A 25,659-nucleotide genomic window follows, 5' to 3' on the forward strand; every position below is an offset into this window, starting at 1 on the left:
GAAAGTGCGCACGGACAGTGAAGGAGAAGAGGAGAAGAGGAAAAGCGCAGGATAATGCCCTCACGGTGATAAACAAAGAACGCAGGGTAGACGTCATTTCCGATGGGCCATTGTCTTAATGGAGTGCGTGGAGACGTGTAGGGCAGGAGCGTCATACTGGAAGGTAGTCACGATGGTGGTTGAGCGCAAACATGCCACTGCATGACCTTCGTGCAAGAGTGCGCATCTCCGCTCAGGTACTATCGCGCGGGTCAGATCTATTAATACTCTTGTTGTGGAAGTGATCATACCGATGACCGAGCTAGAAATCAATACCATAAGCTGGCATCATCGTCTTGTTGACACGGAGTAACAAGCCGCCCTACTCCAACTGTGAAATCAAGGTCCATCGAAACTCGGATATACGCGGCTCTCTTCAATACTCGTGAACTGATTGAAACCCCTGGAAGCATACGAGGCGTGCAAAGGCATATTGAAGAAGACTCTCTGAGCACACAGATATGGCGACAAGGAAAACCTGTGCAATGGAGCCGCTTGCAGTGATACCCCGAAATGGATAATTCGGGTCTAATGTAGCAGAACAAGCTCATGCCTTACGTGTGGCTACATGTTGAAACAGACCAACTGTCCTCGTCCTGAAAAGAATGCTCTGCCGTCTCATGGTCTTAGTCATGCTTCACATCAGACAGATGCTAACAACCCCCAAGGTTTGTTGAATGCGAACGCCCCTACATCATGCTGCCAGTGCTCTCCTCCAAACGTAGCGCCAAAACTCCCAGAACCGCCTGATCAGACTCACATACTACGAGGTCTGTAGGCTGACCTGCTCAACGCCTCTCGATACTTCTTCCTCCGCAGTCTTTGCTGCAGGCCCATCTTGGCCCTTCTCAGCAGCCTCGACGCCTTTGTCAGCACCGGCGGCTTTCTTCGCCTTCTTGCGCTCCTTCTCTGCCTTTTTAGCAGCCGCCTTCTTTGCCTTCTCTTCCTTAGCTTTGCGAGCTTCCTCGCCACCAAATTGCTCGCGCCATTCTTGCTCTTTCTCGGGCTTGATTTGAGTGAAGAGATATCCGGCCGTTCCGATCTTGTGACCGACGGGGAGTGATTGCGCCTCCCAAGTGTCAGGAATGATGAGGAACTTTGCGTTCAGTTGAGAAAGGATCGCGGCGGTCGTATCGGGCCTGTATCACGATTAGCCGTAAGTTCTATGCTGGAACTCATTCTATCCTTCTCGAACCAAATGCACTCTCATTTAATGGAATAATTCGAAACTTACATGTATGGTTCGATCAAACTGGCCAGGAGATGGATCTGGCTCAATGCAAGTCCAACAACAGCGGCACAGCGATCCGGTTGCTCAGTAGCCAGCTTGTTGTCAAGTCGGTTGTCTTGCAGCAGCAAGTTACCCAAGCTCGAGACATGGAGCGCTGTGGCGAGTGCGGCACGAATCTTGACGTCCTCCAGCTCGGCGATATAAGTCTTCAGTAGATCGTTGACCTTCTTCTTGTGCTCGGTGAAGTACTCATCGTCGTACTTGGTGTAGTCAGGTACGACCGAATCGTAGATCTTGGCATTGTTGACGAATTTGATAACGCGGTTGATGAAGTTGCCGAGGTTCTTCAGCAGCTCGTTGTTGTTTGCGGCGATGAAGCCGTCCCACTCAAACTCTGTGTCTCCAGTCTCTGGTCGATGTGAAAGAAGGTAGTAGCGCCAGACGTCCGATGGGATGCCGGTCTCCTTGGCGTTGTTGCCGAAGACACCAATGTTCCTGGACTTTGAGAACTTGCCCTTCTCATAGTTCAGGTATTCTGTGGTTGAAATGGTGTTGAGCATAGTCCAGTTGTCCTTGGTACCGATCTGTGAGCAGGGGAAGACGACCGTGTGGAACGGCACGTTATCCTTGCCCATGAACTGGTAAAGCTTGACGTGCTCGGGGTTGTGCCACCACTGCTTCCAGTCCTCGGTGTAGGTTGCTGTAATCGACACGTATCCTATGCAGGCGTCGAACCATACGTACATAACCTTGTCCTCGTAGCCCTGATACCGGTCAGCTGGATTTCGTCGTGTTCACAAGTATGTCGTACCTCAAGCGGCACCGCAGTTCCCCACTTCAAATCACGAGTGATACCACGCGGCCTTAGGCCCTCCTTCAACCATGATGAGGTAATGTGGACACCATTGGAGCTCCAGTTACCCTCCTTGCTCGCCTTCTTAAACCACTCCTCTTCCAATGGCTGCAGCTTGTCAAGGCAAAGGTAAACGTGCTTGGTTTCGCGCGGGACGGGAGTGGCGCCATCCAGCTTGCATCGTGGGTTCTTCAGCTCAAGAGGGTCGAGGAGATGTCCACACTTGTCGCACTGATCTCCACGCGCGTCTTCGTATGCGCACAATGGACATGTCCCCTCGACGAATCGGTCTGCAAGGAAGCTCTTGTGTGTCTCGCAGTATGGTTGTGTAGTGGTCTGTTCCTCCAAGAATCCGTTCTTGTACAGTTTTGTAAAGATGTCCTGCGCGATGTCGGTCTGTTGCTGTGTAGGTGTGCGTCCGAAGTGGTCAAAGCTGATGTTGAACCACTTGTAGACCTCGCTGTGGAGCGCGTAGTATTTGTCGCACAGTTCCTTCGGCGTGACCTTCTCTTCTATGGCTTTGGTCTCGGTTGCTGTGCCGTATTCGTCTGTTCCGCAAACATATAGTGTGTTGTATCCTCGGGCGCGTGAGAAACGTGCGAAGACATCGGCGGAGAGTACGGAGCCGACGATGTTGCCCAGATGTGGCACGTTGTTGACGTAGGGAAGCGCACTGGTAATGAGCACATTGCGCTCGCCCTCGACGGGCAGGATCTTTTTAGTCGTCTCAGTCATGGGAAGCTGTAAGCTGTTCTAGAGTCAGCTTGATGTGGTGAATGGGGACACGACGGTGTGACTCTTACTCCGGTGTGAGTGTAGTGTGCGATTGAGTGTGAACGTTATGGATGGAATGTGAGCGCGCAATGGGGATCTATGCAGCGCTGTGTTTCCTTTGGTCGAGTAGCTGAGTCAAACGCGAATGACTGCACGCACGGCGGATGTGTGGTAGCTGCCCCGCCAAAACTTACCCCGCTAGCCACAGTGACGCCACAGGATGGCTGAACCCTGACTTCGATCTTTGCAGCAGCAGGGACTGTATCGCGTTCTAGAAGCTGAGCTCACACGAATTCCACTTGAACAGTATACGGAGACTTGAACTACTGGCTTTTCTACAAAGCATAAGGGTGAATTCTGCAGAGAGAAATTAACTCAAGATTCATCCACTTCGTAAAGTATTGAACACAGTCATCACATTGAAAAATTATACACGAGCACAACGGGAGGAATATCCTATACTCGACCAATTTACCAGCTAGCTTAACAGCCAATTTTCATTCATACAACCATGGCATCCCAACCCACCAACCCATTCACTACCCGCTCCCCCTCACCCGATCCCTTCGACGCCCTCCTAACCCTAGAAGACACCCTCTACACCACGGCCTACGACCTCGGTGTCTCAGACGGCGCCCATGCCGGTCGAATCGAAGGGAGAATTTTCGGACTAGAAAAAGGCTTCGAAAAGTTTGCTTCCCTGGGCGAGCTCCACGGACGGAGTGTAGTATGGGGATCACGATTACCTGGTCTCGCATCTACCCCCACGTCAACATCAAAGAACGAGACAGGAGAAGGAGTGAAAGGAGAGAAGGTGGGAGATGATGTCGAGCAAACGCGACAAACATTACCAAACCTCTCCAAAAACGAAAGACTCCAAAACAACACAACACTCCTCCACTCCCTGACCGACCCCCTCACCTTCGACACCGCAAACACGGAAGAAGGCGTAGCGGATTTCGATGATAGGTTCAAGCGAGCAGGCGCCAAAGCAAAAGTTATCGAGCGAATCGTCGGCGAAGCCGATGGTCATACGTCTGCAAAATCACCTGATGGATCACGATCACCAGCAAGAGGGAAGACGGGACCGATGCGAGTTACGGGGCAGGGTAAGGCGGGTGGTGCGAAGAAAGGGGATGATAGTATAGAGGATTTTGCGGGGTCGAAGTTGTTGCGCTGAGCCGACGGTTGTGAGCATACGGCTTATCTGTGGTGACTTCGGATGGGTCGGGCGGCGCTGAGCCCTGTTTGTCTCGATGGGGGAAATGGTAGATGAGGATCTGCGCTCGTGTCATCCTGACTTTGTGGTACCTGCCTCCCTGGGTAGAGCGGACTGGGCATCGCACCATCCACGATATTGTGGTCTGACATAGATATACCGACGGAAAGAGCGAGTGGTTAGCGAATTCGACTGAGCCATCACAACAATCTTGGAAGAAAGATGGAAAAGCACTAGGCTTCAAATTACTCCGCTATCCTAGAAGGGGACCCGGGCACAACCCAGGGTCTTAGCTCAACCACTACACCGTGCTATGACATACGAGATGAAGAAAGATAATAAGAATCCATCGTAACTAAAAGGATATTGAGAAAGGTGTCAAATCGAAAGTGTGCCGCAAAGTCTCCTCCTCTCCCTTTTCGTGCTAGATGATGCACTGGTATCAAAACATGTCGCAAATGCCCCCCTCGCGACGACGCACACCTAAACCACCTCCGCTCAGATAGCATCGATCATAGGGACGGGCCTTTCCATGCGTGGCTCCATACGCGGTGGTGGAGGGCCGTTGGGCTTGCCCCCGCTACTATCGACGCGGTTATGATTCGGGAACTCCTAGTACCCGTTCATGGTCATGCGCTGGCTGTTCCTGCTGAGCTCGCGGTCGGCAGAGGGTGAGATGGGGCGCGAGGAGTGGCCCTGGTGAGAGCTCTCCTTGAGGGCAAGCAGCTGCTTGGCGCGGAACGACTCGTAGTGGATTTGTGCAGTCGTCTCGATCAGGTCTTGCAGGTGGGTGCGGGTAAGGAAGTTGCGGAGGTAGACGAATTCGCAGTGGTTCTCGTCCTCGACTGGTGGGTGTTAGTGGAATGCTTGTAAAGGAGGATTTGAGACAGCCTACCGTTGATGATACCCCACTTGTTCTGGCGACCACGGACGTTCCTGCCGTTGACGACAACTGTCCTCTCAGAGCCGACGACGGCAAAAGGAAGGAGTTCCTATTGCAGGTTAGCGAATGTCCGATTGCACCCCGACGAGCTCTCTCACCTTGATGGCCTGCTTTGCCTGGACTTCCTCGTTGTCATCCTCCTCGTTGTCGTACGGGTACATGCGCAGGTTGTGGAACTGGAACTCCTCCTTTATCCTGTGCTTGAACTCGGCACGCTCCTCCAGGGTCAAGCTGTCGCTCTTGGCAATGACGGGCACGACGTTGACAAACTCGCTCAGCTTCTTGAGGACGACAATGTCAATGGGCTTGAGGGCGTGGCCAGAGGGCTGGATGAAGAACAGGCAGCAGTGGATGCGCGTGTCCTGGAGGTAACGTTCACGCTGGGCGGTGAGCTCCTTGCGGAGGTAGGCGCTGTGCTGGTCCTTGATGTACTTGACGATGGGGTCCCAGCAGCGCTCGTTGTTGATCAGGTCGCCGTACCCGGGCGTGTCGACGATGTTGAGGCGCAGACGCACGCCGTTTTCCTCGATGATGTGTGAGACGGGGTGGATGTTTGTGGTGCTGCGGACCTCCTCGTCGGGCTGGAAGCGGCCCTTGGAGTCCATGAGGTGCGAGGCGAAGAGCGTGTTGATCAGTGTCGACTTGCCGAGACCAGTCTGTCCTGTGCAATGTTAGTAAACCAATGGAGCGAAATCATAAATGGTGATGCTTACCAACGCAGATGACATTGAACTGGAAGCCCCGCTTGACCGACTTGCGCTCAATCTGCTTGGTGATGCTGTCGAAACCGACATAGCTGTCCGGGAAGATGGGCTGCGACTGGTTCTGGTTGTATGCAGCAGCCATTGTGGATGATGGGTGCCTCGGGGCCGGGACTGGGGGGTGATGGAGTGGGTGGGAGAGAATTAGTTGGGGGAGAGGAGGGTAGGAGGTGTCGTCGTAATAGAGTAAATAGTCAGGGTCGCTGCGCTGGCGACTTTCTCGTGGAGATGCAGGCGCGGGAAAGGGGGCAGCTAGGAAGCGAAAGCGCGCTAGTGGTCTGGCGGTAAGGCGCGACCTGCAAGCTCGGACTGGGGTCACGACATTTTACAACACCATCACCGCATCGCCATATCGCAGCCCCACGTAAACCCGTCGCAGCCAGTCACCCGTCGCAGCCATGGCACTCACCCGCCCGCTTCCTCCGCTGTGGCAGACGCTGCTGCCGGGCCTCAATGGCCCAATGCGGCCCATCCTGAACACACCATTCCTGCAACGCCTTTCACAACCCTTCGGCGCAATCAACACACCATTCGGCGCGCTCGCGATACCGTCACTATCACTCCCCTCAATACCGTCGCTATCCGACATCTGGGATGGCATACTCAATGCAGTACCCAAGAAGAAGACGTCATACCGCAAGAAGCGCCAACGGTTCATGGCGGGCAAGGGACTGAAGGATATCACATCGCTCAACACATGTTCTGGGTGCGGAAGAGTCAAGCGCCTGCACATCCTATGTCCATACTGTGTGGATGGTGAGACTGCTCATTTCCTGCATTGAGAGGACCATTTGCTAACAAACATCCCAGCCATCAAGACCAACATCTTCGGCCAGCTCAACTGGGCCATCCGCCGACCCACCGATAAGCAAGTGAAGCAGATGGCCAAGGAGAAGCGCGGCGACGTGCAGCGATCGCGAACCATACTACCCGATCCAAGGAAGGCAAAGGAGGAGCAAATATTGAAGCATACAGGTTGGAAGAGATGATGCGGGGAACTTGAAGAAACTTTGAATGGGAACTAGTGGCATGCAATCTGCATGACTCTCTATTTGTAGCGCATAAATACGCGCGGCTTGGGCGTTGGGATACTTGTACATGAAGCATGTAACAACATAACGAATAGGCGACTTTGATACACACCAAAGGCAGTCAAACACCAGCTCAAGCAATCCAAGGTGTCTGTCTTCAGCACCTGATATCTATTGCACCAAAAGTCTTACGCGGACTCCACATCCTATGATTACAGTGATTACCTCTTCTCGCTCAACCCCAGTCCACTCTCCGTCCTGGGCGGTGGACTAACTGTACTTCCCCTCCTACTCGCATCGCCCTTCCCCTCGGCCGCCTCCCTCTCTAGGAAGTCCTGCCACAGTTCCGCCAGCGACTCCTTATTGCTCGAGCTACTAGCCATGAGCATGGGGTCTGCGGCTGCGGCGCTCAGCGACGCCGTCGACGGTGTTCGTCTAAAGGGAGAGGACAGGGGGATGCGGAGGCCGGTTGAGCTGGATGATGTGCCCGGGCGAGCGAGGCCTGCTTGCTCTTTTTGCTCTGAATATGGAGTTAGCATGTGGGAAAGTGATGTGTGGGAGAGGGGTCTTACCATCTGTCCAGCCCAACAACGCAGAAATGAGCTGCAGAGCCTCAAACTTCTTCGGATCACTCCGGTCTATACTCAGGAAATGCAAAAAGTAGTTCGTGATAATCTGGCGGTCGACGTTGTCTTCCGGCCGTCCCTTCTTCAGTATCCTCAGCGCTTTTGTGAGATGTTCGTTGAGTGTTACTGCTTCGTGGCGCAGTTTGCCGATTAACAGGTTCTTCTCCTTGACTTCCTTCTCGAAGGGGAGGGCGCGCTCAAGATCTTTCTGCGTTGATTCAAGTGTGGCTTTGGCGGCGTTGGACGCTGATTCAGCGGCTTGGACTTGTTTCCGCAAGTCGTTGATTTGCGATTCGTAGGTCTCGACGGACTTTTTGAGTTCGGCTTTTCGCACTGTTCATGGCTAATTAGGAGAGGCTCTTGTCGAGAGAAAATTGTACTCACGGTTCTGGACTTCCTGCAGCGCCTTCTGCAGACCCTCTACGGCTTGATTGTTGGTGTCTCTATCCCTGGCAGCCCGTTCGTACTCTTCCCTCATCGACTCAAGTTGGTCGCGCAACTCGGCGTCCTTCTCAGCCAGGTTCTCGCGCAGAGATCGCTCATTCATGGCCAGCACTTCCCAGTCTTGCATGGCCTGTTTGGCGTTCTCGAACTCCTCCCTGGCGTATGCTTCCCGCGAAATCAGCTCATCGCGTTCCTTGATCCAGTTTTGTTGCGACAGGGTCGACCTGCTCCGTAGAGTCTCGATCTCGGATGCCTGAGCTTCCTTTTCTTGCCGGAGTTTTGCGAGCTCCTCGGTGAGGCTGTTGTTGTTTTCTTGTAGCTCGCGGGTTTGCTCCTCAAGGTCGGCGATTTGCGATTGGAATTCCTCGATTCTGGCCTGCACTTGGTCAGTATTCTGTCGGCTGCAAATTCCTATGCAGACATACCGCATCCGCCTTTAGTCGGTCGCCCAGACTGGTCTTGATCGTATTGACCCTTCCCAGCAAGTTCTTGTATTGTGTCTCAAAGTGCTCCTTGCCTTCGTTGGCCTCATCCAACTCCTCCCTGAGACTCCGCATCTCTTCTTCATGATTCGCATATGTCTCGTCTGATGTCCCCGTGGTTTGCTTGTTCTGAACATCCTCCAGACTCTTCCTCAGCTCTGTAACTTCCTGCCGTAGCGCATCGCGCTCCTTGGCTATCGCGTCTAGTCGTGCGCTGGCGTCTGAAGGGGGCGGCGGCGAGGCGGAGATTCCTTGTTGCGAGCGTGAGCGTGCCAGTCCAAGCGCAATTGCGGAGGAGATGCTGTGGTGTGGAGTACCGTTTGTCTGTATGGTCGGCGACAGCGGCGGTTGGTCGTCGTCTACGTCGTCGGCGTCTGGATCGGCTGAATGCGCGGCGGGCTTCTGCATTGATAGCATTAGTACTTGTGGTTGTATAGAGAGCTCTCATGGACCGCATACAGGTTGCTCGGCCTCATCCTCGGCCTCATCTTCGTGGTCCTCCGCGTCGCTTCTGGAGTGGTCCCCATTCACTTTGTCTGTGCTGTCCGCCTTGTTCGCAGCGGCGACCTTTTTCTTATTCTTCTTTTTCTGCGACTTGGACAAAGTGCCTGTCGTCACTGGTTAGCCCGTAATTCTTCCGTGCTTTCGCATCGACCGCGACGTGAAAGCGGAGTTTACTGGCACCTCCGAGGGCTGCAAGCTCACCTACCACTCTGCTGTATGGGGTCTGATGTAGTTGGCGCAGACATCTTGGAAGACGCGTAATGCCGTTGCTACCTCATCAAGAAGGCTTGGTCTACCGGAGAAGGAGGCTCTGAGGGTTCTGGGGGAGCATTCGTGGATGTCTTGACTTGGCAATTCGTGTCCCGTTCTATGGTTTGTTTCGGCCCACGCGGTCCACGGGTGGCGTACGTCACTAGCCACATCTCACTACTACCGCCCCATCTTTAGACCGACGCATGCCCCTCGTAGTCATCAACACGCATGCGACGACTTGTACATCGGCTTGATAGCAAACAAGACGAATTCTTTGTGTGCCCTGTCACGCGACCCAATCCATTGGCAACAGCACGCAAACCTTCGCGGGGTAGCCGAGCCCTCCGACATCTCCTGCACTCCAGCTCAAACGAGCCAAGACTGACCACGTAATTTATTCATTCCTCCAAAACATGAAGTACTATAGACCTCTGTTCTACTCGGCTATCGCAATCATCTATGCCTCGTTCACGTTCCGAGTCCTCAGGCTGGGTCTTCTCCCGAGAATGATCAGTCAGAAGCGGGATCCGAAAGCCTCGTAATACAGCGTATCTGGTGTGCTCAAGTGCTTGGAGCACTAATGTCCGATCACTCTTGGCTCTCTGAAGGCGATGCACATGAGTCTCCTTGAACTTCTCCTCTACTGATCCATCGTGCATCCACGTCCTTCGACTTATCTGCCTGAACTAATTAGCCCACGGCTATCAAACAGATATGCGTCCATCACTCGAGGCTGTCACCACCGCCATTATCCTATCACAGCTTGGTCGAAGTGTTATACTCCCTGTAAACATCAGATACTGCAAGGCCTCTCACGATATCACCGTGTCGTGGGATCCCTCTGAATTTGTAATCCATTCTGGCCAATGGCAATAACCAACATCGGACACGTTGAAGAGCGCGGTCGATCATACCTCTGGAAAAGTCTCCGACTTCATTATATGAGGATATGGTCATTCATGGACCTTAGTCTTACTATCACGTTTCGGACTAGCACTAGACCTTAGATACAAGCACCTCTTAGCAACATTTCCACCCACAAATTTACCTCCAAAATCATGGCCGCCCCCTTCAAGCCAAAGCAAGCGCTAGACTTCGACGGCGTTCTCCTCCAAGAATTCCAAGGCGATGTCAGCGACTCCATTGCTCGACAGCTCCTCCAAGAGGTCCCCTCACTGCATCATCAGTCATCCACGACAACGGCTGCGGCTACAGTGCAGTAACCACGGTAATAATGCAAACTTCGTCTTCGCAGGCCTCTCCGATGACGTCGGCGCCGCTTCACATATTCTGCACATTTTGAAACCAGGAGGCACTGGCGTCATCGCCGTTTGGGCAGAAATTTCCTAGCACGTTGTGCTTGAGAACGCGCATCACAACACGCGACGCTGATGAGCCAATGGGACCTTTTCTCAGTAAGAGCTGGTACAATAAGGAACGGATCGAGCAAGTCACGAAGGAGGCTGGCTGGAAGGATGTCAAGTTTGTGCGGAAGGAGGCGTACTTGAATCTCGTTACTGATCTCAGGCGGTGGGCGTCTATTGCGTGGACCTCTTTGGGAACGCCGGTTGGGCGCTGGCAGTAGCGCGACGAGGACAAGTGGAAGGGGGTGTTGGGTTTGACTGTGGATGGGATAAGGAGTAATGAGTGGTTCAGGATTGAGGATGGGGTGAGTAAGACAAGGATGGTTGCTGGTGCTGCGATTGTAAACAAGTAGGATTTATGAGTGGTTGGCTTGATGTGTAGACTGTCTGGCAATCTAAGTGTGCCCAGGCAGCTATGGTATAAAAGCTCTGCTTCTCTAGCTCTCCAGCACGCTTGTCGTGGTTTACTACACTCAACGTATAGTCGTTAGGAATGCAAGGGGCTCGGTTCTCAGGCTACCCAACTCAGCAACCCAGGAGCATTAGGCCTTCATGGAATCCAGCTGAAAGTTGAGAACGTGGTGTAGTATCAGATCACGTAGTTCAGACTAGCTAGCTATAGGTTCCGATCACCTCTCAGATCATGTTACTGCTCCAGGTGCTAACAAGCGTATCTTTGACTAATACATCCTACTCATAACTGTTTCAAGAACGTTTTGCTTCTGCTCGACTTCTTCTTCTCGTTACAATATCCATAAGAGGTGAAGGCAGAGACAGCCGACCGATCACCGCTCATCCTCACTACCGCGAGTCCATGACTTGGTATTGGTCAAAGCTCTGCTTAAGAGCATTTGCTCTTTTGCCCTCACCTTCAGGCCGCCAGTTGTATACTGATGAGATAATCGCGCTAGCAAAAACTCTTTACCTTGTCTTGTCGGTATCGATCCGTCCTCTCCTCTCTCCCATCAACTCACAAGTCTGCTCTCCACTTACTCGACTACACCATCCCTACGTACAGTATGAGGCTGTCACTCCTTCTCCTCGCCCGTCTCTGTGCGACACTGACCTCCGCGTGCGTGTTCCCTTTCAACAACCCTCGCCTCACCAACAGCTCGTCAGTCGCAGACTACGTTGCTGAACTTCAAGCATCTGGGAAGCTCAGTGATGATGGGGGCAAGGGCTGGGTCACCATAATCGACAAAGACACCAATTCAGATCCTGCTGTTTGGCCCAACTACAAAGACACTCCAAATGTGTGGATCGAGTACTGCTTTGCCACTGAGGAAGACTTCACAAAGTACAAAGATGTCGGTAAGGAATGCTATATGCTACCTCTTCCATTGGGAAACTTGCGAGTACTGATTCTGTCTACTATAGTAGAGGAGGCAGCAGGAGAATGGAAGAACAAGATCGGCTCCGGTGAATCCAACCAGCATCGGTTTGATGGATTTCGTCACTACCACCACGAGGACACCAACTCTGATCCACGTTGTCGTCTGCAGGATGGTAAATGGAACCCGTTTGTTCCCGAGTATACACTCATGATCATGGAGGCAGACGACTTCATTACTCGAGCAACTGTCGGATATCTAGATGCGAGCATGTAAGCCAGCTTGTTTAGAGTGCTTATTTCTCCAATCCCTTACGACCAGATTGCTAACATCATTTGCCCATCTTTAGTAATTCGCATGCCGGTCGCCACGCTCTGCATCTTTGGATGGGTCCCCAGGTCTGGAAAACCTGGAAGTGGCAGGTGACCCATGAGCTGGGTCATGTTCTTGGCTTAGAACACGAGCATCAGCGCGATGATCGTAACCTTTCTTCTGTCCGAAAACATTTTCCTTCCAGCTGACGCATTCAGGGGACCAGTATATCTACTACGACTGCTCCAAACTCGAGGGCTATGCGACGGCCAAGTGGAGGGTTGAGACCGACCCTCGGTGGAAGGGAATCTCTATTGAGGACGTTTGCAAGTCGAACTACCTCGGCTTTACCAACGATCTCAACTGGTGGCCACCGTCCCAGTTCACGATGGACATGGGTTCAGACAGCAAGGGCAAACCGAGGGGACAGACCAAGGGCAAGGAGTACGACCACAGGTCCATCATGCACTACGAATCTCATTCGTTCGCTGCAAATTACTTTGGTAGCGTCGGTAACGTACCTCTTGCGTACTGGAAGAACGGAGCTCCCAGTGACGGCTCAAAGCCCGATAAGTCGAACGCAGAGCTCATTCCATTTCCTACGGCAATCTCTGATCTAGACAAGTTCGGCGTCCAGTTTCTCTACCAGTATCAGGGAACGGAGGGATAGTGCCTGTTGCACCAAGACGACGCAAGGATTGACACGCTTCTTTCGAAGAAGGTGACGATGGTAAGGAAAGCTGTCAGTACAGCAAGATACCAAGATCAGGTGAATAGCGAGACTCACCGAGGGTCTTACAGGGAGCCTCAATACACGTATGAACATTGTCCTTAACGCACATGCGTATTGATTGTGATGTCAGTCGTCGGGCGAAGGTCCCTGAAAACATCTGACGTCGCCTGGACCCTGAGGCTAAAGTCGCCGGTTCCCCACATCGGGGCCGTTGCGGCAGGTACCACAATGACAGCACCACATCACCGGGAACGTCGTTCGGTATCCGAAAAAGAACCGTTGATACACACACGCAATACTAAGATGCATCTCCTAATGTTAAACCACAAAATCGACATTGCATCCAGATATAGACCTCGATCACCGTGAACAGCATCAGTCAACCTTCAACACATCTGATTTACCAGAGTACCCGCAACTCAGCATCAAAAGCTCCAGAACATCTACTAGCTATGGCAGTTGCTTCAATTGCACTCAATCTCGACTTGTCGAGCCTCAATGTTAGCAACGGAAACCACGATACCAATGTTTCTAGCGACTTCTCCTACGGCTTCTCGCACACGAACGGCACCAATGGTGACAATGCCAAACCCCTCCCAATCGTAATTGCAGGAGGCGGCTGTGTTGGACTTTTCCTAGCTCTCCTCCTCGCACAGTCAGACATCCCCAATAAGGTGGTCGTCATTGAACCGCAGCAGCCAGATCCTATGTCGACACGCGCAATGGCTCATCAGCCGCCAACGTATCCCATCTTATCTAAAGTCGAAGGCTTACTACCGGAACTGGTGAAGACAGGAAGTTTGAGTTCAGGTCTGTGCTTCCGGACGAGCATCCAAAATGGCAGCAAAGTGATTGCGGGTAAAACGTTCGACAACACGGGTGAAGGAATGAAAGGAAAGGGACAGCTCCTACTACCACAGGGGAAGTTTCAACAAATTCTCATGAAGCGACTGGGTGCTTTGGGCGATGAAAAGGCAGAAGTGCGTCTCGGAACCAGCGTTTCCTCATTCAAATCAACACCAAGCAGTGTCACCGTCCAGATCACACCAGAGGCTTCTTCGATGCAACTAGGCGACGAATCCCTCGAAGCCGCATACCTAATCGACGCATCGGGCGCGCACTCAATCATTCGCAAAGATCTCGATATCAGCCTCGAAGGCGAGACACTCGACGCGCAACTAGTCGCCACAGACCTATACTTCGACTTCCACGCCCATGGCTTCTACGACGCGAACTTCATCATGGATCCCCAGAACTACGGTCTCATTGGCCGTATCAACCACGCAACGGATGGTAAACCTGCACTATGGCGTGTGAGTTACGGCGTACCGATCGGCGTTTCCGAGGAGGAAATCAACCGGACCCTGGATGAGAAATTACGCGTTATGATGCCTGACGAAGGACGCGATGAACAAGGCAACAAAGCTTACGAAGTCGTCCGCGTGGCGCCGTATAAAGCCCAACAACGCCTCATTCCGTCATTGTACCATCACGACTCTCGCGTGTGTCTTGTAGGCGATGCTGCGCATTTGACAAACCCGTATGCAGGGCTCGGTCTAGCATCCGGTATGGCGGATGCGTCTTCACTTTCCGAAGTCCTCATACGCGTTCTTACTGGGAAGGCTTCGGATGATGAGAGACTGCTCAATGCCTGGTCAACAGCAAGGAGAGAAAGCTTTTTGAATGTCGTGGATAAGCCTTCGAGGATGGCGTATAAGCGGGTCAAGGCTGATGTCAGCACTGAAGAGAAGGTGCAGGAGATGACGAGCAAAGATCCGCTTGTGGGTGCGTTGAAGAAGGGCATGCCTGTTCAGCCGCCGAGTTTAGAGACGAAAGGCGAGGAGTTGGAGGGGTGGTGATGGCTAAGTCAGTGAGGGGGATGGCGGATATGTGGGGGAGATTTACAAGTGGTAGGGGATAGGAAGGTTGGGGTGTTTGGTAGATCCAAGGTGAGAGGGGTGTGGTTTGAGACACCGGGGCTGCATAAGGCATGCAGCCTATGATACACGAAGATTACGGCCGCGTCCTGAGATCAGATCTCAAAATTATCTCTCTCACGCGATCGTTCGATATCTTTCTAGACAGCATCACTATATGCTCATTATACATTAGACCTCGCATAATGTGAGTTGCTCAAAAGATCATGACCCAGCATACCATCCATCTAAGCGGCTGATGCCAGTAGGCAGTACATCGTCTTCAACAACCGAATTCGTAAGTTGTCCCCAGGGATACATCTCAACATCCCAATTCCGCACCGACGCAGCAGGGTAGTCTTTGGGTGGAACAGGGGGAGGCGCAGAAGCCTTCTTTAATTTCCTATAAGCCATCTGCGCCACGGCCGCCGCGTCTTGATCCGATGTGAAGTACTCAAGGTAGTCTTGAAGCTGAGGAGTAAGGTTGCTCTCTGGGTAGCCTTCGACGCGTCCAGTGGTAGTTCGGTTCCATCCGCAGCCCGTAAGACTTGGCAGTGCACGAGATAGTCGTAACCACTCGTGGTATATACCCGGTCGTTGAAGTAAAGAGTAGATGACGTTAGTATGCTTCCATTCCTTCGCTGTCAATCCATCTTTCTCCATATGCCTCGCAACATGATCGCATCGTTCCGTCCAGTCGGTACTAAAGTGGCAGCAGAACCCACAGCCCCAGCCCGTCCGTATCATACGTCTCCTTTTCGCAGACAGCGCGTGAGTTTTCTTACCACGGCCAACCTCGGCGCAAGACGTGCATCGATGGGCTTGAGCGTGGTGTTTCGTGAAGTCTTTCGCGAGGAAATATATGTGGTCGCAGAGATCGCACGTGAACATCTCCGGACGCTCTTGATAGGTTTCTTCGTGGCGCTTCCAGTCCGCCTTCTCGACGAAAGGTCGTTCGCAGCTGGTGCAGAAGTACTTGTGTTTCTTGCTGCAGACCCGGGATTGTTTGCTTGCTGAAACGCACGTCTTGAAGTAATCTTTCTCTTGTGTGACTGGTTTCTTGGGAGATTTTCCCTTTGTAGGCCGTTGGCAGCGCTCTTCCGTTGGACTAGAGTCGTAGAGAGTTGGTTCGACGGGCCCGTGACACAAGAGATGTTCAGCCATCGAAAAGTGTTGATTCCTTGACATATCGGACGTGTTCGAGTAGCCTGATATGGACGATGACATTGAGTCTCGAAGAGGGGTCTGCGAGAAGCTGCTGTTCCCCGACGATCGATAGCTTGACATTGCCGACGAGAAGCTCGAAGCTGAGAGGTGTTGCGATGGAGCGAAGGGCTGGCGTACGGTGTTTGCGGTCGGCCATTGTCGAGGAAGATTTTGCAGACCCTCTGTTTTGTAGGTCAGTCAAAGTACTACTCTGAGGCACTAGGAATAATCTTCACACACCGATAGGGCTTTGTTGATACTTGTTGGCAATGTTGGGCTGATCCTCCATGTAGCCCCATGCTGAAAACGCAGTGTCGAAGGCGTCGTAACCAGAATCCTCATTGGTATCGTATGTATACAGCGAGCCAGCGCTGGAGTGTTCGTAACCGCTCATGATGTAGAAGAGGAAAAGATGTACAGGAAAGAAATGTATTCAATGCGCGCTGCGCTGGTAGTTGAAGAACGTCGTCCTAACCAAAATACCTACGATGCCTCCATCGTCGGCTATATAAACCTAGCCATATTCTCAGCCTCAGCTGCAGCGATCAGAAATCAGGCTAGCGTTGTGGAGGAGGCGTGGTTCACCTGAAACGCGGCGAACGCTGATGGCAGCCGTTTCATGGCCTGTCCGTGTTTCGAAACAACAGGCATCCAGAATGAGGGGTCGCGACGATTGGATCGAGATAACTAGGCGTGCAGATGCGCGCATATCTGTGTTCCCAAGGCTTTTGACCGGTTGCGATGGAAATCTGCGCTGCGATGGCGAGTGGTTGAAGCGAAAGGCTGAAACGGCGACGGGCGAATAGGCGGTGGTTTGCCAAGGAAGCGGGACCAGAAGCCATCCAAAATGTCCGACCGTATTTATAAGTCGCTGCAGCCCGAAATGCTGACGTGCATAGTCCCGAGGTACTTCGAGCTCCCAGAATACACTGGTAGTTACCAGGGTACTTCATCCGGTAAGCTTCGATGTGTCTGCGAACCTTCTGTGACCTCCACGATCCATTTTCCCATCTCCCGCCACCTCCTACAAACGTCACAGTAGTCTCCTCGTCCACCTCAGAACTCTCCGCTGTTCTCCCCAATCTTCTCAAATACCTCCTCGCCGCATTATTGTATCGCAGTCACCATGCTGGAGCCCCATGTCGTCCTCAAAACTGTTTTGTATCGCTGCCTTTGCAGCCCGGATGTCGTTCATCTCGCTGCCTATGCAGCCTAGTCGTCGTCGTCCTCTTTGGAACTTGGTGTAACAAGCGTGTGGCTCACGCTGTGCGAGATATCCCAAAAATCATTCCACTTCTGCTTGATGTGCTCTTTGAGCACCAATCTCTTGGTCAGGATCTTCTTCCTTGTATTGTCTAGCCATCTTCTGAAGGCCATTTGGGTTGGGAAGTGGGATTGCAGTTGTGTTGTGGGTATGGTGGATATAGTGGCGGTGATGGTGAGGGTTTGCCGATTGAAGCTGAAGTAGCAAGCATGGCTGTAGCTGGTAATTTCCAATGCTGGGTGACTGGAGATGCCATGTGGGCTTCAGTGAGCTCGGAATCATAGCTATGGGCAAACCTTTTGGACTGAAATGCCTCATTGTTGTGCTGCTGTGAAGAATTGGCGCTAGTGCGGCGGACTGGGAGCCCCCAATGCTCGGACATACTCAATACCAGATTCACAAATGCACTGCCCTCACAACCCTCCCTATCGATACTTACGTCGCTCTACAGCTACTGGAAGACATGTCGCCAGGTCGTGTGGTAACCTGGGTCCGTCATACCGCTATCGCTCAACGCCTCAGAAGCTCGTGATGACTTCTAGGCCTGCCTCAGGCGGGGCCATCTTCGTTGGATCTGACATTGCCGACCTCCTGGCACCCATGAAAATCAACGCCCCTCATGCTCTCGATACGTACATGCAGCTACTGGCGCTCCTTGCGGAGGCAGGCGAGCCTCGAGAACCGGCTCAAGGCCGCTTTCTCCAACGCCGAAGGCCCCGTTGCAACCCACAGTAAGACACTCAACTTACCCCATTGACCACAGACAGACTCGATGTCGCAAGCAGCCTCGCAGTTTGGAATTACCCCGCGACGGAGAACCAACTGCCTACAATCTTCGAAACCTCCGGCCATCTCCCCGAACCACAAACCCCGCAGCTCCGATCTCCGATCAAGACAACAAAACCAGACAATCAGCGCGACGATGCTGTGTTCTATACCTTCCGTGACACATGCAGAGCCCTCGAGCCTTACCAGATCGCACTGGCGATGTGGTTGCTGGGCTGCCTCGAAACGCGGAGAGCTCTTCCATCGAGGACAAAGAATCGACACGGACAAAGAGCAACGCGACCGCCCATACAATGTCAGGAGACTTACTGCGCACAGCGGCATCGTATTGCTCCGCCTCGGCGAAGCATACGACAGCTTCGCTGGTGACTACCTCGTACCCGGCGGCGTTGGTACTACGAGCCACGCTCCTTTACCGATGCATCCGTGCAAGCAATAAGGTCGCAAACAATCAGAACCTTACGGGCAGGCTTGCCTCTGGTTCGGCGTAAGGGCAGCCTCATTGAGAGGCATCACTCACCTGATGGCGACACGTACCATGGAAGCAGACAGCTTCAGCGAACCGCTGCATGTCCCCAAGCACGCAGCGCTGCGTCTAACAAGACAAAGCCTCACATGGCGAGACCGCTCTGCCATGCCCATAACCGGGAATACTTCACACCCGTACAGATTTGCGCGACAACAGACTCGGCACGAGCAGCGGTCGCAGCCGCGAATAACTCTTCAGTCATAAGGATGGGACACGATGCTGCTTCGCACCACTACATGCGGGCATGGGCTGCGATACAAGCCGCGCAACATATCGAGACCTCGGCGCGGACGATTCCTCAGACGACGGGCAGATAAAAGCTTGCGCAATGCAAGCACACCAGGGAGTCAAGAGTTTGGTTCATATCTGCTCTTTCATACGGATGTATCTTCTCCAGGTTGCAGGAAGCACCCAGGCGGGGTATCCAACGTTGTCGTACCAATACCGGCCAACTCTTACAACTTCGGTGGTCATCCCAATTTTCTACAGATGAAGAGTGAGCAGTCTTGTCATGCAAGATTCTGAACGTCAAGCTTCAACGCCTGAATAGTTCGGGTACAGGCAAGAGCTCCCTCAGTCGCCTGGCTGCAGTCGCAAGTTGACCATCTCGGCTTTGATCGCTTATCTGCAGGACAGTCTTTGAGTTCCAGACATCCTGTAACTTCATACCGACTAGCGCGGTCTGAAGTCTTGCTCGAATGTCGTCCGAGAGGCTGGAGTTCTCGAGATCCAGGCTCTTGATAACACCATGATGCACTTTCATCTGGAGACCGATGTCATCCTTAGGGTCAAGCACGAGGCTGAAGGCAGGGGTCTGGGACCACATCCACTCATCGGTCTACAGACATTAGCAATGACAGCGAGAAGATTGATGGCTACAGAAGTACCTGTAGCTCGTCGTATCCCTTGTGGATGTCGGGGATGTTCAGGTGCTCTTCGCCGACAGTTTGGACGATGCTTGGAGCCCCCAACTCAGCATACATTGATGCAAACTCCTCTTGCAGACGTTCCTGGAATGTCGACACGTCGAGACCGATGTTGGACACAGGCGAGCTGACACTCTCGACGCCCTGGGCTTGTATGACACTCTTCGCGGGAGATCGCAAGTAGTGGGGTATGATGTGCAGGTTTGGAGAACTCAGCAGCGTCGTCGCATGGTGCAAGGCGCGTTGGCGTGTTAGCTTGTATGCTGAGCCAGATACCTTCAGCGGCCTTGGCCCGCCTTCGTCGGTGGTGTAGGGCGTGCGATGCGTGTCTCCAAGGTCAGCGGTGTGCCTCTCATGCCCTTGATCGAGAACGATGTCATGTCGCTCGTTGACTCTGGCGCGCTCGATGCCCAGCTTCCGCAAGGCGCGAACGACCATCTCGGCGTGCAAGTCGCGTGTGAAGTCGCCGCGGGGACATGTGATGCTCCAATTAAGATTCCCCTCATCATGGAAGACAGTACCTCCGCCGGAGCGTCGACGTACAAGGTCGACCGTACCGATGCCCGGGGGCTCGGTGTCTTTGGCGTCGTGGGCTCCGCGGGCGGCGTTGAGGATGTCCAGATTGACCTCCGTCCACGGGTTCTGGTTTCGCCCGATGACGACGCAAGGCCTGTTCACGTAAAGAAAAAGAACAGTGCTGTCGGCAGGGCTCTTGCGCAGAATGTGGTCTTCGATAGAGAGGTTGAGGTACGGGTCGCTGCTGCGCGAAATGTAACTCTGGAGCTTGTTGGCGGGGTCGGCGAGCTTCTCCGTGAAGGACGAGTACTTTCGGGCCGTCTTCTGTGACGTATATCGTATCGCAGAGCCTATCTGGAAGCTACTGAGGGCGTGTCGTGATCGGGGAAGGATCATATCAATCGGGGAAGGCACTATCCTGCCTGTCGAGAGCGGGTGGAAGCTGCGACGAACCGCAAACGCACTGCGACTCATGCATTCAGGTTGTGAAAAGACGCGCTGAGCATGCGATATGCTCAGACCCCTCGATGGCGCCATGACGATGGGGTCGATGTTGGTGCTGTGGACATGAAGTTGGCGAGGCATTGAAGCCGGCAAAGGCCCCACGGCATGCCCGAACTAGCAAGCACCGCCGAATGGCCCCAGTCTTCCCAACGTCAAACCTCAAGGCTTCGGTAGCAGTCCATGCTACCACCACCTCCTGGGTGTCTACGAGGTTGACGCATCCTCTCTCTTCGTTTCCATCATTGATTACGAGGTCTATACTGCTTGACATCTGGTCTTGCCCATTTTGCCCCTGATGACCCCGCATCGCGGGCTTGACACGGCTTCCTTGGAAATCATTCATGGCCATATCAGGTCCTGCATTCGAGATGACATAGCTTCTGCTGCTGGTACAGACTGACCCTCAGTCTGCTTTGATTGTCTGGTGTCTACATGCTCCTTCGACACGCTGCATCCTCTCTCTCGTTCTCACGCCTTTCGCGAATGTTTTCCTTTGTCACTTCCAGTAAGATGCTACTCCCTATTCATGTCAGCTTTCCATTCTACATGTTCATTTCAAGACTCGTCTCTTTTCCGACCCCGTCTGTTGAGCCGCTGCATAATTTAACGGTCATCGTCACCACCGTATCGTCCCCGCTCTGGATCGCGCCCTCACTACGAGGTCCCACACCACCATCACGGCCAGCTTCACCAAGGCGATACTCAACACCAAGATCACCTCGGCCTTTCTCAACGGCTCATCCTTTTCTCGGGGACTCAAGTATCAACGACCAGAGATATAAAGGGACCTGGGGTGGTGTTCTTCCATCAAGTCATTCAGATCGAATAGCCCAGCGGTCAATCGCACTCTCACCTTAAGAGGAACACAAAAGCTAACGAGTTCGAATAGTAGCACCACCAGTTATCTTTCTTGCTTTCTTTGCTTTTCTCGCGATGCCACTATAGGCTTATCATTCATTTCTTCGCTTCGGCGGTCTTTCGCGGTGTGTTGGCTTCGGCCGTTTTCAGTATTTACATTCGCTTCGGCGGGCTTCCATTCCTTCTTCCTGGTAAGTCCAATTTTCCCTTCATATTGATCGCTACAGCTATTCGATCTGTATGACTTGACATTCTTTTTTTTTGCTAATGTGTTATGCAGAATATAGCATAGCCTTACCACATAGTTCGGAGTAAAGTATTAGCATGTTGTGGGGCCCTTCACCTGCTCGGATCTTCGCATTGGCTCCTAGCCTGTAGCATCTTCGCTGCTCAATCTCTACTTTTGAAGGAGTGTATGTGCACGCTGGCGGAGCCACACACACACACACACACACACACACATACGCAGCCTTTCAGCGCGCTCTGCTGTTGTTGTCCCGCAGAAAGGAGCAAACGCGTTATGGTCGCAATTCTTGCTCGCCTTCACCCTCTCCACAGTCTATATCCCCTCTACACCAGCGACAGCCACCGCACGTACTACACTATCTTGCCTATATTAACATCTACGAGCGCGTACACATCTACCTTAATCCAAGTACAGACATACATACTATCTCCGCTGCTCTGATCCTCGTCCCCGCTCCTCACGCCGCTACCTACATACCCCACACACCACAACATTCCGCCTCGCACGGGTCAGCTGGGCGACTATGGACCCCATGGCCACTCTCACGAACACAGCAGTAACGGAGACGACGACTACATCACAAGCTGTCAACACCACACAGAACGTGTCGGTAACCCAGACCGCGGCGACTACAACCCAGATCGTGGAGACGACTGAGGTCATGACAGTCACCCACACGACTACAAGGGTCACCACGGTCGCGAATACAACGATGAGATAAGGATGTAGCTGCTGGGGTGGTTGATGGATACACTGCTGGGGCTTTGGGGATCTTGATGTAGGCGTAATGAGGCATTACAGGAGTACTTGAAGGCTAGTAGAAAGTGAAGTAGTAGACGGGGTTACGTGTATGATACAAATTAACACGATGAACAGCCTCCGTAGTCCATAACTTCACATTAATCTGTGATGAATTCGAGACGTTTCCAATTTCGCGTAGACATGGCATATGTTCGCACTATGCCAATAGAGGCTTAGCGGCCATGCTAGTCGCGAAGCCTTTCCCAGGGGCATTTCTCATGCCGTGACCAACCTTACCGCGTTCTCTACATCGCGAGCACTTCAGCACAACCAACAATGAGATGAGCAATTACCGCATATTGTGTCGCATTCCTTCGCCGTTACGATGTCTGATGCTTTCATCCTCGATCTAGGGTGACACTGCTGTCGCAATCGCGTGTGACGCGTCTGGACGCGACGTACTCCCTCAATACATCGACCATGAACATCACAAAGCCAGTGCTATTCCAACACTTGCAGAGCTTATTTGCGGACCGATGCGCATTCTCAAGAGGCATCGCCCTCGTGGTCTTCCAACTGCACACTTCGACAAAGTTGATGTCAACGGGCGTTTCGCATTCGCGGTCCTTGGACTGCGTTTGTGGGTTCAGTAGCCGGGGCTCTCCCTCCATCTCCAGATGAATGGCTGCTGAACAAAGGCAACGCCCAAGAGTGATGCTGATACGTCCTGATAGGCTTGATCCGCTCTGCGGTGACAGCTCGTCGGTGATGTGGATGCAATGAGCCTATCTGGCGGCTTTACCCTGCTGCTGCATCCTCTTTGCTCCTGGTCCTCGGAGCAGTTGAGCATCGATGGGCGTACGGCATAGGTGGGATTGACGTTTCGTTTCAGCTCATACACTTTCTTCTCTACTTCTCGGCAACATGTCGCGACTTCCAGCCGTGCTTGTCGTCATCTGGTTGCCTAACATGTTGTTGTCGCAGGCTACACCACAGTTATGCGTAGTACCAGATTTGTCCTAAAATTGTTAGTTCTTAACCATGATTGGCTTCCGCGCACCTTCACGTCATCTGTCGATCCATGCCCGCTTCGCCTGGCTAGGCAGCCATCTTCAACAAGAGAACATGGACTCGCACAACCGCATCCGTCGACTTTCATCCTCAACATGACCTTCTATTCGCGCGAAGAATTCATGAAGGAGTTTGCCTTCCCCGTTGAACCGGCCCAAGATTTTGAACGTGCTGGCGTCCCCGCTCAATATGCCTCTGGTCACCCGAAGGAGTGGTCGCAAACGCACGATGTTATCAACTTCAGCGCCGATCTGCCACAATCACTCGATATTACACACCAAAGTTACGATACTGCTGTGAGCTCTGACAAGAAACTGCTGGCCATCAGCAGTAACGTGGGCCGAATCCTGATATACAACATTCAGACCCGACAGCTGTGCGAGGTCCTCGAGGGAGCTGGATCGGTGGCGTTCCGGCCTTCTGATACCCATGGGGAAAGTCATGCAGAGATTGAGCAAACCTCCGGTTCAGGGACTCCGAGACCTGGCTACACCCTGGTGAGCTCCATCGTCGATGAGACACAGCGTAGCGAACGTACAACCGGCCAGCTCATCCTTTGGGATCTAGACCAAAACGGTCGCACACTCGACAAAGAAGAGCCGATCGATCCCTCCGTTTGGGCTACGAAAGCTATCGATGCAATCGCCCCCGAACTTGCAGCAAGCCACGAATGGACCAGGGAGTTCATCGCTGCGTCTTCGCTTCATACAGAGTTCATGAAAGCGCTCAGTCATGTAGCCGCCGACCATAGTAGGCGCCACAACACCATCATTGATAACGCGGCACTGGGAGGCTTCAGGTCTAAATGCTTCAGCAAGGACGGAAGACTGATGCTGTACCATTCGAACACCCGTTCGACCCAAAGCGGCATGCGCCCAGCGGAAGACTTGCCGCTCGTCGTTATCTATGATGTGGAAGCAGGTAAAGAGATGCACCGCCTTACTGGACACACGGATGCCATCATGTGGTCGGCTATGAGCCCGGACATGGAGTGTGTTGCCACGGTGTCTTGGGATGGCTCGCTACGAGTGTATTCTGTCTCAACTGGGGCTCTCATTTGGGCTACAGACAAATTAGGTGGACAGAGTTGGGCCGGCGCGTTCTCGTGAGCACCACTCCTTTACAGACTCCACGTAAGACATATGCTAACTCGGTCTACTAATCTGTAGGCCAGACTCAAAGCTTATCGTATGGAGCACCAAGAATGGGTCAGTGGTGCAGGTTCACGATGTCTCAGACGGGCGAAAGGTAGCAATCATGCAAGAGAAATTTCCCCGCTGGTGCCGGTACTTTGACTGGCATCCAACGCGATCAGAGATTGCGCTTTGCGCTGGTAAAGAAGCATACGTCTGGAACCCCTTGGATGGTCCCAACGGCAAGATACTTCAGCATTTCAAGATCGAGGGCAAAGAACGACTGAGTATGTTTGAGATCCACGCTGTTCTATGGATGAACGAAGGTCGATTACTGGGTATTGAGTCGGACGAAGGTTCAAGTCTGATCTACGATACGGAAAGCAACGCGAAAGAGCTGTTCTGGCGACCTGCTGGCACGGCGGCTGACTATGTTACGGGTAGTCTCTGCGGTATGTTCCGAGACAAGGAAGAACATGATGTGTACCTGAGTGTCAATGGCGATGGGACTGCGCGGTTCTGGCGAACAAGCGTCCCAGCTTTTCCATCGTGGTGGGATAAAGACCCGATTCCGGTCGTCACAAAGAAAGCATTTCCTGAGACGGGAAAGTATGTCAAGATCACGAAGACGTCGGGCAAAGCAACTTCACAGCACGAAGCCACTAGAGAGAGTCAGGCTGAAAACGGTGCGGCGTTGTACACTGCCGAGTAGAGTCTTGCGCCAGTTGGCAAACGATACCTCGGCTTCGAAATCGCCCTTGCTGGCATGAAGAATTGGTATCCTATTCAGTGTCGCCAGAGTTTTTCGATCGCTGGTCATGGTAAATCACCCCACCCTTCCTGCTTTTTGCTTTTTCTCGCCAGTCTGACTGCATCACCCAATATTTCATACGTACCAATAGCAGCCAAGAGCAAATTGACACTTCACGAATCCAACATCTTCCGCAGGGCTGCAGCACTGGGCATACCCAGGATGGGGGAACCGGTAGCGAGTCTTGGTCACAATCAATGTCAGTGGCCGTGGATACAACGGATATCGGCGCCGGCACGGTATAGTCTTCCT

General features: G+C 52.8%; 11 protein-coding genes across 11 annotated transcripts; 7 read left to right on the top strand and 4 right to left on the bottom strand.

Annotated features, from left to right (window-relative positions):
- Positions 1 to 696: 696 nt before the first annotated feature.
- BKA58DRAFT_115913 (methionyl-tRNA synthetase) lies at positions 697 to 3,052 on the bottom strand. The gene is made up of 4 exons (XM_046164030.1): positions 2,927 to 3,052; positions 2,082 to 2,871; positions 1,274 to 2,034; positions 697 to 1,178 (listed from the first exon to the last, which is right to left on the bottom strand). Exons 2-4 carry the CDS (start codon positions 2,856 to 2,858, stop codon positions 803 to 805), a joined length of 1,914 nt encoding a protein of 637 aa, XP_046027084.1. The 5' UTR covers positions 2,859 to 2,871; positions 2,927 to 3,052; the 3' UTR covers positions 697 to 802.
- Positions 3,053 to 3,140: 88 nt separating this feature from the next.
- BKA58DRAFT_379235 (uncharacterized protein) lies at positions 3,141 to 4,354 on the top strand. The gene has a single exon (XM_046169792.1). The coding sequence runs from the start codon at positions 3,409 to 3,411 to the stop codon at positions 4,075 to 4,077; it is 669 nt and encodes a 222-aa protein (XP_046027085.1). The 5' UTR covers positions 3,141 to 3,408; the 3' UTR covers positions 4,078 to 4,354.
- On the bottom strand, positions 4,355 to 6,055 carry BKA58DRAFT_379237 (Septin-type guanine nucleotide-binding (G) domain-containing protein). The gene is made up of 4 exons (XM_046169793.1): positions 5,773 to 6,055; positions 5,158 to 5,720; positions 5,012 to 5,108; positions 4,355 to 4,961 (listed from the first exon to the last, which is right to left on the bottom strand). The coding sequence occupies exons 1-4, from the start codon at positions 5,903 to 5,905 to the stop codon at positions 4,729 to 4,731; spliced, it is 1,026 nt and encodes a 341-aa protein (XP_046027086.1). The 5' UTR covers positions 5,906 to 6,055; the 3' UTR covers positions 4,355 to 4,728.
- Positions 6,056 to 6,218: 163 nt separating this feature from the next.
- Positions 6,219 to 6,809, top strand: BKA58DRAFT_310540 (mitochondrial ribosomal protein-like protein of the large subunit; the record flags this gene model as incomplete). The annotated part of the gene is made up of 2 exons (XM_046167294.1): positions 6,219 to 6,576; positions 6,631 to 6,809. The coding sequence occupies 2 exons, from the start codon at positions 6,219 to 6,221 to the stop codon at positions 6,807 to 6,809; spliced, it is 537 nt and encodes a 178-aa protein (XP_046027087.1).
- Positions 6,810 to 11,542: 4,733 nt separating this feature from the next.
- BKA58DRAFT_418724 (uncharacterized protein) lies at positions 11,543 to 13,029 on the top strand (the record flags this gene model as incomplete). Its single annotated transcript, XM_046172679.1, has 4 exons — positions 11,543 to 11,834; positions 11,901 to 12,126; positions 12,204 to 12,334; positions 12,385 to 13,029. The coding sequence occupies 4 exons, from the start codon at positions 11,543 to 11,545 to the stop codon at positions 12,834 to 12,836; spliced, it is 1,101 nt and encodes a 366-aa protein (XP_046027088.1). The 3' UTR covers positions 12,837 to 13,029.
- Positions 13,030 to 13,155: 126 nt separating this feature from the next.
- BKA58DRAFT_379242 (monooxygenase) lies at positions 13,156 to 14,811 on the top strand. Its single transcript, XM_046169794.1, has one exon. The coding sequence runs from the start codon at positions 13,352 to 13,354 to the stop codon at positions 14,756 to 14,758; it is 1,407 nt and encodes a 468-aa protein (XP_046027089.1). The 5' UTR covers positions 13,156 to 13,351; the 3' UTR covers positions 14,759 to 14,811.
- BKA58DRAFT_116066 (uncharacterized protein) lies at positions 14,796 to 16,701 on the bottom strand. Its single transcript, XM_046164034.1, has 2 exons — positions 16,262 to 16,701; positions 14,796 to 16,203 (listed from the first exon to the last, which is right to left on the bottom strand). The coding sequence occupies exons 1-2, from the start codon at positions 16,413 to 16,415 to the stop codon at positions 15,041 to 15,043; spliced, it is 1,317 nt and encodes a 438-aa protein (XP_046027090.1). The 5' UTR covers positions 16,416 to 16,701; the 3' UTR covers positions 14,796 to 15,040.
- Positions 16,702 to 17,494: 793 nt separating this feature from the next.
- On the top strand, positions 17,495 to 18,440 carry BKA58DRAFT_399356 (uncharacterized protein; the record flags this gene model as incomplete). The annotated part of the gene is made up of 3 exons (XM_046171538.1): positions 17,495 to 17,551; positions 17,634 to 18,016; positions 18,053 to 18,440. The coding sequence occupies 3 exons, from the start codon at positions 17,495 to 17,497 to the stop codon at positions 18,438 to 18,440; spliced, it is 828 nt and encodes a 275-aa protein (XP_046027091.1).
- Positions 18,441 to 19,135: 695 nt separating this feature from the next.
- Positions 19,136 to 20,516, bottom strand: BKA58DRAFT_311190 (uncharacterized protein; the record flags this gene model as incomplete). The annotated part of the gene is made up of 2 exons (XM_046167324.1): positions 19,136 to 19,438; positions 19,488 to 20,516. 2 exons carry the CDS (start codon positions 20,514 to 20,516, stop codon positions 19,136 to 19,138), a joined length of 1,332 nt encoding a protein of 443 aa, XP_046027092.1.
- Positions 20,517 to 20,896: 380 nt separating this feature from the next.
- Positions 20,897 to 21,962, top strand: BKA58DRAFT_116102 (uncharacterized protein). Its single transcript, XM_046164036.1, has 3 exons — positions 20,897 to 21,382; positions 21,436 to 21,595; positions 21,685 to 21,962. Exons 1-3 carry the CDS (start codon positions 20,979 to 20,981, stop codon positions 21,694 to 21,696), a joined length of 576 nt encoding a protein of 191 aa, XP_046027093.1. The 5' UTR covers positions 20,897 to 20,978; the 3' UTR covers positions 21,697 to 21,962.
- A 1,596-nt stretch (positions 21,963 to 23,558) lies between these two features.
- BKA58DRAFT_310176 (WD40-repeat-containing domain protein) lies at positions 23,559 to 25,308 on the top strand (the record flags this gene model as incomplete). Its single annotated transcript, XM_046167283.1, has 2 exons — positions 23,559 to 24,568; positions 24,633 to 25,308. 2 exons carry the CDS (start codon positions 23,559 to 23,561, stop codon positions 25,306 to 25,308), a joined length of 1,686 nt encoding a protein of 561 aa, XP_046027094.1.
- Between the last annotated feature and the right edge of the window lie 351 nt (positions 25,309 to 25,659).

The sequence above is a fragment of the Alternaria rosae genome, assembly GCF_020736505.1.
Source record: "Alternaria rosae strain MPI-PUGE-AT-0040 chromosome Unknown BKA58scaffold_3, whole genome shotgun sequence".
Classification (NCBI taxonomy): domain Eukaryota; kingdom Fungi; phylum Ascomycota; class Dothideomycetes; order Pleosporales; family Pleosporaceae; genus Alternaria; species Alternaria rosae.